The following is an 11,899-nucleotide window of genomic DNA, read 5'->3' on the forward strand; positions in this document are numbered from 1 at the left end:
ACTTTATTACCACAGACTACCTCCGTTTTGGGTCTCCTCTCTCTGTGGAATGGGTCTCTGGGCTAAGGAGTCAGATGGGAATTTGACAAACAGAGTCCATATGAGAGAGTGTGTAGAATCTGAGTGTATTTTTCTAAATCGAGCATCAAACTTTTATACAGGAAAACAAACAAACAAACAAAAAAACAAGAAAAGCCAGGCAGGACACATCCGAAGAGTTACAGTGACACAAAACAAAGGATTGCATACATCAAAAGACCAGGGGGACCAGGCAGTTTAAGGAAGAAGCCAGGTGTAAAGCTAGTCAATTTGTTAACCCCCACCACCAGGGGTTCCCAGTAAATGCTTGATTATGCTATTCCTTTGGGCCTAGTGAAAAAACCTGTTTCAGGGGGTTCTGCTCTAGCAGACCTTCTCATGAATAATGCAATACCACAANCCCCCTATTTCCTAGGCCTTGGTAAATACTTGCATATGAAAGAAACTTCCAGTAAAATAATGTAAGAAAGCATGCAAGACTCTCCACAGTATTGCAGGGACAAATCTGGGCATTCCTAGCTATTAGAATGCAAGGTTCCAGGAGGCTGAGTTTCCTTGAAACTCTTTGCCTCAGGACTGCTTCCAGGTTTCCAAACCTACTGGAGTGGACGTAGCACTTTATAATAGCAAAGGGTTTTTGTTTGTTTGTTCCAGAAAAGAACAGATTAGAAAGATTTCTTTTATGTGGATCTTTAAAAAAGATCTATTTCCTTCTGGGTTGTAGGGACACACTGAGCAGTGGGGCCCATGGTGTGTGGAAAAGAAGAGGAACAACAGTGTTGGAATCTATGGATGTGGCATTCCAAGAAAAGTGCACAAGGATTAACAACCATGCTGGTTTCTGGGAGCTGTGAGAGAGACTTGTTTTTGAAGTATTTGATAGATGTGATTATCAAGTATAGTGCTATTGCTTTTTTACCAAAAGGGTAATATTTGAAAAAAGTAAGAACTGCTGTTCATAAAAAGAATTACTTCTGGGCAGTGGTGGTATATGCATTTAATCCCAGCACTTAGGAGTCAGAGGCAGGCAGATCTCTGGGAGTTCAAGGCCAGCTAGGTCTGCAAATCGAGTTCCTGAAAAACCAGGGTTACACAGAGGAACCCTGTCTCAACCCCCAACCTCCAAAAGAACTGCTATTTGAATTGATTGTATCCTACAAGAATAACCAAAAGAGAAGCTTTCTTAAAAAAAAGAAAAGAAAGAAAAGAACGAAACAGGAAAGAAAGAAAGAAAGAAAGAAAGAAAGAAAGAAAGAAAGAAAAGAACGAAACAGAAAAAGAAAGAAAGAAAGAAAAGAACGAAACAGGAAAGAAAGAAAGAAAAAGAAAAGAAAGAAACAGTAAAGAAAGAAAGAAAGAAAGAAAGAAAGAAGGAAGGAAGGAAGGAAGGAAGGAAGGAAGGAAGGAAGGAAGGAAAGAACCTTCCATTCAAGAGGCCAAAGAGTTAAGAATTCTTAGTTCACTATGCTCTTACACAGGATTTAGATTCTGTTTTCAGCACCTACATCAGGCAGCTCACAACTGCCTGTACCTCCAGTTCCAGGGTATACAGTGTTCTATTTCCCTGGGCACCTTCACTAAAAGGAATACATAGCCATAGACAGACAGACAGACAGACACACAAATTTTCAAATAAAAAATTAAATCTTAAAATTGAGTACCATCAGGAGCAGAAGTCACCTGAGTCCTGCATTAGCTAGGGCACAAAGATGAGCTGGTTACTATTCTTGGCTAGTCAACTTGACTACATTTGGAATGAACTAAAATCCAAGAAGAGGGTCACAGCAGGAGAAAATTTTGCTTAATTTGAACGTAGCTCCTCTTAAGCAGGCGGTCCTAGACATTCCTAATCGGTGTATGACCTGACCCTTCCTGGAGTGATGAACCTCACCTTCCCTTTCCTCCTAAGGCTTGGTCGGTTACAGGAACGGAATCCTGCACTAGCCTCTGCCCTCATGTTTTCAAAATGCAGGGCTGAGGAGAAAGGAAGATAGGAAGAGGGGCCTGGAGTGTAGATGCAGAGCTAGCAAGGCTTGGAGTCAGAATACATGCTATAAAGCCTCCTGTGTCTGCACTGGCCTCCTCATTAGCCTCCTCATTAGCCATGGCAAGTCTCATCTAAGTTTACATTCTAAGTGTTTGCTCCTGAAAAAACGCCTGCTCCAGTAGCTGCTAGTTGGTTCACTGGAAGGGAGTAGAGGAAGCCATATGCTGAACTGTAGTGACTTCATCGCCTCGGTTTCATTCCAGCCATATCTCTGCTTATGAAAAGGCACCAGATGGCACTAGCTGGGTTGTCCTTTCTACATGAACAGCTCTTGTTTTCAAACTGCATTCATTTCAAAACAAAACAAAACAGAAAAGAAAGAAAACCAAAGAAAGAAAAGAAAAGAATTTCAATTTAAAATACATGCAGGAATGAGTGCAGAATACGGGGATTTGAACTTTAACCATTGGTTGGAGAGATAGCTCAGATGTTTAGAGCACTGACTTCTTGTCTAGAGGACCTGGACTTGATTCTCAACACCCACATGGTAGACGGCAATGCAGGCAAAACACCCATACACATAAGATAAAAAGAAAAGTTTGACCGCTTAATTTCTACACAGTCACTTGTATTTGAATTCCCCTAATCTTGATTGTCACAGAATGTTTGAGAACCATAAGTGACAGCAAATTTAATGTATTCATACCCTCAGGATACTTTTACCAGTCCCCCATCTGTCCCTTCTCATGCATTAAACTCTTAAGCACATTTATGATGCAAAACAGATTTATTTTTATCTAAACATTGAGCATTAGGAAAATGAAAAAGAAAGCAGACTTCAGCAGTTGGAGGTGGTGAAGGCTCCTAAGTCATTCTCAACTATCTCCAAGCTTGCTTCTTTTGCTTCTGAGGTTAAACCCTGTCCCACCCGATGAGGTAGAAGGTTTTTCAGTCTGGGCTTCCTTTTCGTTCTTTCTTTTACCTTTCTGCTGAGCAGAAAGTAGACTTTCCAGAAACTTTTTAACGTTGCTTTGTTTACGGAGGACCGATGTTAAAATTTTTAAGAGCTACAGACATAAACAACAGGAAAGGAAATTCATTAAGGATCATGTCTGAAACATAAGGCAATATGCCCAAATTGTAGTCCAAAGCACTGCAGATAAACAGAATCTCAAGTTCTGCCTAAACCTACCAAATCATTCTGGAGCACTGAGAAGAACCAAGCAATTCATATGTAGACTGAAGGGCCAAGTATGCAGATCAAAGACATTCAAAATCTCTGGGTGAGTACAGGCACTCAGCACGCCTGGATATTTCTTTAGGGGTGTAGATCTCTTCTCAACTCCCTTAACTTGAATCACATGGAGACTTTGACTAGATACTCAGAGCTCATTTTCAAAGACTAAAGCCCAGCTATTTACATCTCTTTAGAGTTCCCTTGATGAGTGTATTGTCTAACTGGGGCATAGAACTTTTGTTTTTTTTGTTTTTTGTTTTGTTTTTTTCTCCTCCCCTCCCCCAGACTGTGTAGCCCTGGCTGTCCTGGAACTCACTCTGTAGACCAGGCTGGCCTCAAACTCAGAAATCTGCCTGCCTCTGCCTTCTGAGTGCTGGGATTAAAGGCATGCGCCACCACACCCGGCAATAAGAATTTGTGTGTGTGTGTGGTTTTTTTTTGTTGTTGTTGTTTGTTTTTTTTTTAAAGATTTATTTATTTTTTCTGGTTTTTCGAGACAGGGTTTCTCTGTATAGCCCTGGCTGTCCTGGAACTCACTTTGTAGACCAGGCTGGCCTCGAACTCAGAAATCTGCCTGCCTCTGCCTCCCAAGTGGAGAACTTTTGTGCTATGGTGATTTCTTCCTTTTGGGTTCCTGAGATGCTACGGGCTTGGTGAGTAAGTTCTGCACTGTAGAGGAAGAGTTAGTTCATCAATAGGCAGGAAGATGTCATGAAGACATATAATAGCATCTCAAATGGTATCTCCCAGCTGGCAGTAGCATTCCCTGGAACTTAGTTCAAAGGCAAATTAGAGACCCTATGCAAAGCCTAGCAAACAAAACACCCTGTGAGTGGATGCCAGCAGTTTTTGGTAGTGAGCTCTCCAAATATTTCAGAAGATGGATGAGCTTAGGTATTTCAGAACAAAGTTTGCAAGCTGGCACCGGACCATTATTTTGTATAATTGTCCAGGGCACATTACTTCTGAGAAGTCTATCCCATAATATGTTGCAATCTTAATAAGGATTATTAAGATCTCTAAACTCTCATGCCCCAGTCACTCTTAGCAATAAGTTTCTGCCCTTCTTTGGGGATAAACACACATAATGTGAGTGCTTGTTCCGTGAAGGGATCTACACCACTGATGAAAAACCCCAGCATGCTCTAAGTGGGTGGGTGCTCACATATTCACCTAGAGGTTTTGAATGCTCTTGATCAGTTCTCTTGGTCCTTCAATCCACACATTGTACTTGTATCTGCCCATTTCATAGGAAAATTGCTAGCCCAAAATGAAAGGTGGCACCATGAGACTCAATTAACTACTTACATCTGATTCACGACATGCAGCATCTTTTAGGTCTCGCAGGACGTTGGTTAATGTCTCTTCCATCTTCTGGGCCATTAGTATGGCACTTTTAGGTGTGGTTATTTCCTTCAGATCGGTCTTCTGTTGGAGAGGAACAGACTGGTTAATTTTCTTCCGCAGAACAGCGTTACATTCTGCATTACACATAATGAGGAGACTTGCACAATCCGATAGTTTGCACAAGCTGGAGTGCCTTGGAATCAGCTGAGTCTGGGTGGAAGTCTCACTTCCAAACACAGATTTTAATTGAGAGGATGCATGAAATCACATATTTTACCTGCAGAGATCATTTTTAATGTGCTACAGATCAAGGACATGGAGGGTGAATGGCACTATTTCACTAGCTTTGGAATTCTATGGCGAATTCCATAAGGACTGTTTTCTCAATTTCAGATATTTCTTTTTATAAAGCTTCAGTTATAAACAACAGCAATGTTTTAGATAACCAGGCAGGTAATGTCCCTGAGTTTCAGACCATTGGTTTTGCGTGCCTTCTCTGAGAAATAAGACAGAATAGGACACTGACAAGACATATAATAAATCCCTGAGCCTGTGGATAAATTAGTGACATAAAAGAGGGTGTTAGTGGGTCTGTAAATATGCTGTTTCTCAGTCTATATGACATCTGGATCAAGTTAGGATGGAATGAAGAACTTGTTAAACACAACTCCAAACAGTTGACTTGGTCGCGGACTAGGGTGGATGAATTTGCATTTCTTAGGATTCTCAGGTGGAGCTAGTGCTCCTGAAGTAGACAGCATCCTTGGCGTAGTCCATTGAGAAAAACGAAACAGCATTCAGTGACCAAGTTTTACCCCAAAGGTACACATGCTCACTCTTGAGCTTAGCTACAAAGAAGGCCATCTAATAACATAAATAAGCTAAGATAGCAAGCAATTGTTTCCTGGACTAGACAAGGCCCTGCAGAGACGATCGCAGCAAATTTATAGTTACCTCATACATTGGAGGGCCGATCTTTTTGTTACGGGTCCATAGATAGTTTAGGAATCTATTTGCATATTCCCTCCTTGAATCAGCCAGGGTTTCAAAGTACTGGGCAAAAGGAAAAGTCTCCTCGGCAGTCATGAAACTGCGGGCCTAGGATAGAGACGAGAATAGGAGGACACTGGGCACGAGGAGAGATTAGTTTTGTTACTAACACTTTCAGCCATTAATTGTTAGATTCAGGAAAGAGGCACAGTGAAAGTTTCATTAATCCCAACATGTCTACACTTAAAACAAAACCACATATCGGTATAAACCCACTTATTCTGCCTCCCTCTTCTGTTTAATGCCTGTTTATTTGGGGGGACCCACTGAAAATGTTGGCTTTCTCCTTCTCATAGCCCAGGGTTAGAGTTCTAAATCAACAGACTGCAAATCGTCAACATATTAACCATTGAGTTACCGTTTTGCCTAATAGCAAATTGCAGACGTAGCCACAAGCATTTCTACAAGGATATCAAATCCACTGTCACCCAGATGAGAGCAAACTCCTCCCACATAGTGACTTAAGAGTCCGTACTAACCATTGCCAAATACACATGGGAGCTATGCAGGTGGTAAGCCACAACTTGGTTCAAAGCCTTTGTGCATTCTTCAGAAAATGGATGGAAGGAGTACATTTCAGCATTAGGGGAACTCAACTCTAAAACAAGCTTCCCACTGCTGTAGAGCGCTTCTTAAATCTGATATGTTAGCCCACTTCTAACAACAAGGTGAATTTTCTTCCAGCTGTGATTAATAGTAACTAGCCGACCAAGAAAGACCGTTTCTCAATGAAAGAATGACTCTAGTCAAAGGATACTAGAAAGAGATGTCTGTGGGAGGAGCTTTTCTTTCTAATTATCTCCATGTTCAGTGTTCTTGCTCATATTTCTAAACATGATTAGAGAAGGCTCTTATACTCTAGTGATGTAGTGATGTAATGTAATTCATTTCCTTCACTCACTCCTCCCTTTTAAAACCTATGATAGCAGCGATGCTGGCTCCACAGTTAGTCTACCCTGTGACTCCAAACCTTCTACATAAGGCCTCAGCAAGACACAGCTGAGCTTAATGTGGGAGAGTTCTGAAAAATCAAAATCATGTCAGCTGGGAGAGTAGGGCAGAGACTCTGATAAGTATACATCTTGAATTTGTGTTAATAGTGGCAGACAGAGGTGAGGTCATCATTTCCCAGTTCCTCTGTGGGATCTTTGGGTGCACTCCATCGTTCTGAAGTCTCTGTGTATCCTGGCATCAACTTCTTCATTATCTCCTGAGGACAGGGGCTGTTGTACTTATTTCACTATTTCTATGGCTCATAATGGGGTGATTTTAGGCAGTGTGTTGAATTGGTGCTGATTACATTATACTTTCCATGTAAGCAAAGGGTAAAATATTCCATCTGCCTGGTGGATCTGTACTTGGATTTAAATTCATGTCTAGATGAATACAAATGGAAATAGCATGTGTCCAGAAGTTCATCTCTGTGAGGTGGTGAGGGGCTTAACAGCCTCCAGAGGGAGGAGGAGCCATGTTAAGTTAAAGACTAAGCATTCAGGGCTGAATTTCACATACAAGGTCATCTTAAGGAAGGAATGATTATAAAAATGTTACTTCATTGGTCTCTTTTGATTCCTGATTCAACACTGCCCTTGTCCCAGTTGAATTGATGCTTCCATTTTAGAAAGGAGAGGTGGTTTAAGAAGATGGTGCTTCTCACACCATACTTTGCATAGGAATCACCTGGGGCGTTGGTTCAAATGCAAACCTCTGATTGGTGGAGCCTGACACACTGCATCTCTAACCTGCTGCTGCCAATGCAAGGACACACCTTGAGAGAAACGGTTAGAAGAACGTTCTTGAAAAGCTTCTAATAAAGTTCTGGACTGTAGAAATCACACCGCCGGTGATCTCGGAGGAAGGAGACATTCTCCAGCAGCTAGTGTGCTGCCCTGACATGGCTGGGCTATCAAGATCTCCAGGGAAGAGACCTTGGGAAGCGGAAGTGCTAAGACATTTGGGGCTACCAGACTCTGACGGTCAAAGCAAGCCAAGGGGAAAGGACATAGTAACTGAGAGGATTGTCCACTGGTTCTGCTCACAGCTCAGCAGAATAAGAACCCAATTCATCCTCCTCCAGTTCTTGCCACTTTTTCAAAGATCAGAACAGAATATTGTGCGAGGAATAGGGGTTAGTGATAAAGAAGTTTGGTTTATCACTCTCAGTATGATAAAATTTATATGAGAATGAATCCACGAGCTATAGATTTTATAGAGAGATTTTATGAATATTTGGATATCTCTACATGATCCTTACGATACTTCCGTACAAACATTTAATGATTCTACTATTCCTTCTGAGACAAAGCATAAAGTTGAATTTATGTATCTATATTCATATATAGTATGTATATTTACACACTCATATGTATGAATGCTTGCTCTGTTCCATGGTTAGACATGACTAAAAAACTGTTAATATTTCAATTTAACCATTCTGAAAGAGCTTCGGTGATTTTTTCATTTTTTCTTTCCATATTTTTATAGCTTTTGTAATCATTTTGCTATAATAAAGGAAAATAACAGAACTGTTCTAAGAAATTATTCCAACATCATTCCCTAATGGATATTAATATACACATTTATGACATATTCTTTTTCTTTTTTTTTTTTTTTGGTTTTTCGAGACAGGGTTTCTCTGTATAGCCCTGGCTGTCCTGGAACTCACTCTGTAGACCAGGCTGGCTTCGAACTCAGAAATCTGCCTGCCTCTGCCTCCCGAGTGCTGGGATTAAAGGTGTGCGCCACCTCACCCGGCTGATTTCTTTTTCTAATTGGAAATGAAAAGCATGGTTATTATAAAATATTCCAACATTACAAAAATATATAAGGTAGAAATTGAAGCCCTTCTGCAAGCACTTTGGCTGTCATATATATATATATTTGAAAATATGATTTCCTCTGAACTGTTATATTTTGGGGTTGGCCTTCGGATTAGCATGTGAGATCAATTTCGATATCTGATGTCCTTGTATCTTCATCCCTGGAATGTGCTGAAAAGAAAACGAAGAAGGCTTTGTGTGTGTTCTATAATTCCTTTTACATTTTTAAAAACTTAATCCAAGTTCTTGTGTTTTCAGTGTTACTCTATCTTGTCATCTCTAACAAAGAAGAAGCAAGGGGCGCTTTCCACCCTTAGTTCAAGTGGGAAGTCCTTATCATTAAGAATAACTTTTGCAGGGCTGGTGAGATGGCTCAGTGGTTAAGAGCACCCGACTGTTCTTCCGAAGGTCCTGAGTTCAAATCCCAGCAACCACATGGTGGCTCATAACCATTTGTAACAAGATCCTCTTCTGGAGTGTCTGAAAACAGCTACAGTGTACTAACATATAATAAATAAATAAATCTTAAAAAAAAGAATAACTTTTGCAGAGCAGTTATTGTCTTATTGTATTATTCTTTGTGAACAAAGGTGCTTCATTATCTACAGAACAGAAGCGGATGGATTTAGTGTGGTCCCTTGTATCTCATTTTGTTGGCAGTATTTTGAAATCATATTTAAAGCAGGGTTGCCCACACCGATGCTTACAGCACTTTCCCTCAGTCGCCCTGTCACGTTTTGCAGGTGGTGGTGGCACTGCTTTCTGAGGCTGTGGAACATCTTTGAGATGAGTCCAGGTGGCAGACATTAGGCCATGGAGGTGGGGCTTGAAGGCAATAGGCCATTTCTGCGTGTGGCCTAAGCTCCTTGCTGTTGATCTGCTGAGATGTGACAAGCTCTACGCTAAGCAACCACTGCTGTGGGCACAGTTGCTGTAGCACTCATGGCTTCCCTGCTCTGATGGACTATACCCACTCAAACATAACGACTTCTAGGGTGTAGCTCAGGCAGTGGACTTACTTAATATTCATGAGGGTTTTGTCTCCCAACAAAACAAAACGAACAAAAATAAATTATGTATGAACTCTTCTCTTTTTCAAAATGGAAAGATAATGAACAAAATATAAAATTTGATAACTAATAAATAATCATACTTAGAATAATACATATTTGAAATTAATTCTGTAAACTTTCAGCCATGCCTATATTTTTTTCCCTAAATCCATCCCTACAGTCTAGAACTTTCTTACATATATTTCAAGGAAAAGCATATGAAATCACATTTGTTGTTTAAGACAACACATCCAAGTTTATTTTAGCAGTACACATTGATCTTGAGAGTTGTTTTGCTTGGTTTGGTTTGGTTTGTTATTTTTAGGTCAAAAAGTTGTATGAGTAAGGAAAGAGCTACAAGAAGAAATGGGGGGGTTAGTAAGTCTAAACACAACACGTACAAAATTCTCAAAAAATTGATTTTAAAAAAGGAACACAAACAAAAAAATAAATAATACAAAGAACAAAGAAAACAGATTGGTAAGTCTAAACACCGCACATACAAAATTCACAAAGAACTTATTTAAAAAAGTAACATAAACAAAAATAAGTAAATACAAAGAATAAAACACACACCAAAAAAGAAAAACAAAAATAAATAAAACCTCAAACAGTAAAAATTAAAATGAAAAAATATAAGAGAGCAGGCAGAATTACTCTCCAATAGATCCCTACTGATTTTTCTCTGTCTTTTTTTTTTACTAGATATTTTCTTTATTTACATTTCAAATGTTTATCCTTTTCCAGGTCCCCCCTTTGGAAACTCCCTATCCCATCCCCATCCCCCCTGTCTCTATGAGGGTGCTCCCCCAGCCACCCACTCCCATCCTCCTGCCCTGGCATTCTCCTACACTGGGGCATCGAACACCCTCAGGCCTGAGGGCCTCTCCTCCCATTGATGTCCAACAAGGCCATCTTCTGCCACATATGCGGCCAGTGCCATGGGTTGCTCCATGTGTACTCTTTGGTTGGTGGTCCAGTCCCCAGGAGGTCTGGAGGGTCTGGCCTATTGACACTGTTGCTCCCTTCATGGGGCTGCAACACCCCCCGCCCTCCAGCTCCTTCAGTCATTTCTCCAACTTCTCCACCAGGGATCCCCTAGGTCAGTTGGCTGCTACCTTCTATCTCTGTCTTTGCCAGGCTCTGGCACAGCTTCTCAGGAGACAGCCATATCAGGGCTTCTATCATCAAGCACTTTCCGATATCCAACCATAAGGTCTGGGTTTGGAGGCTGTAGATGGGATGGATCCCCAAGTGGGGCAGTCTCTGGATGGCCTTTCCTTTCGGTTTCTGCTCCACACTTTGTCTCCATATTTCCTCCTGCGAGTATTTTGTTCATCCTTCTAAAAAGCACTGAAGCATCCACATGTTGGTCTTCCTTCTTCTTAGCATATGAAATTACATTAAAAAAAAAATAGAACAGTCCTGTGATTGAATAAAAGATCACTGACTATATATAACCTTAATGTATTCTTAGGAAAGTACAAATCTCCCTTATATAGGCCAATGGAATATGAGACATTGTTACTTCACATTACAATAGACCCATGTGCTAATACTTAAATATTTTATAGAGAAGAGGATGTTCAGGAAATAGAGTGCATTACTATTTAAAACTGTAACCTTTTGCAGAGATACAATCACAGAACTGACAACTTGTCTTTATAGTAACTATAGCAACCACACTTGCACTGTCATTTAAGGAAGCCCATATGATCCATCTAAGTGTGCATCCTAGTGAAAACTGCGAATAATAACACCCATAGAAAAGCAAACTAATCGTATCCCAAGAGAAGGGAAATTATGATCTCATTAATGAGACTGTAGTGTCTGTTTTATTAGCATGCTTACTGGTGAATGTTCACTACAATGACATTACAGTTTCTTCTCTGCTGAAGAGCTAGTCTGTAGTATTAGACGAGAAAAAACATAGCTGTAACTGTTTAGACAAATATGTGTTTGGTTTGATACTAGTTTAGTTTGACCCAAACACCAGGGCAAAAAACAGACAAAACAAAACAAAATCAACCAAAATCAAACCCCAAAACTATAGAATCCAAGTAGCCAGTGCCATCCTTTGATGGAAAGAAGGGTACACAGGATTGGTACAGGTGTTAGGAGGGTGGTGAAGGTGGGTGACTGATTCATGTGAGTTTCATTGGCATGAGCTGACATGCTGACTGGATATAACAGGAATGTGATGTTAAAAACAAAACAAAACAAAACAAAACCAACTCAGTGGCGAAGAGAACTATCTTAAGATGTTCTTCAGGATCCAGAAATGAATCCACACACCTATGGTCACTTGATTTTTGACAAGGGAGCTAAAACCATCCAGTGGAAAAAAGACAGCATTTTCAACAAATGG

The 11,899-nt window shown here is 40.4% G+C and overlaps 1 protein-coding gene across 1 annotated transcript; it reads right to left on the reverse strand.

Moving 5' to 3' along the window:
* Nucleotides 1–2,794: 2,794 nt before the first annotated feature.
* LOC110330182 (ferritin heavy chain-like) lies at nt 2,795–6,301 on the reverse strand. The gene is made up of 4 exons (XM_021210141.1): nt 6,140–6,301; nt 5,565–5,708; nt 4,572–4,691; nt 2,795–3,093 (listed from the first exon to the last, which is right to left on the reverse strand). Exons 1-4 carry the CDS (start codon nt 6,233–6,235, stop codon nt 2,902–2,904), a joined length of 552 nt encoding a protein of 183 aa, XP_021065800.1. The 5' UTR covers nt 6,236–6,301; the 3' UTR covers nt 2,795–2,901.
* Nucleotides 6,302–11,899: the final 5,598 nt, after the last annotated feature.

Source organism: Mus pahari, chromosome 12 (genome assembly GCF_900095145.1).
Source record: "Mus pahari chromosome 12, PAHARI_EIJ_v1.1, whole genome shotgun sequence".
Taxonomy (NCBI): Eukaryota; Metazoa; Chordata; class Mammalia; order Rodentia; family Muridae; genus Mus; species Mus pahari.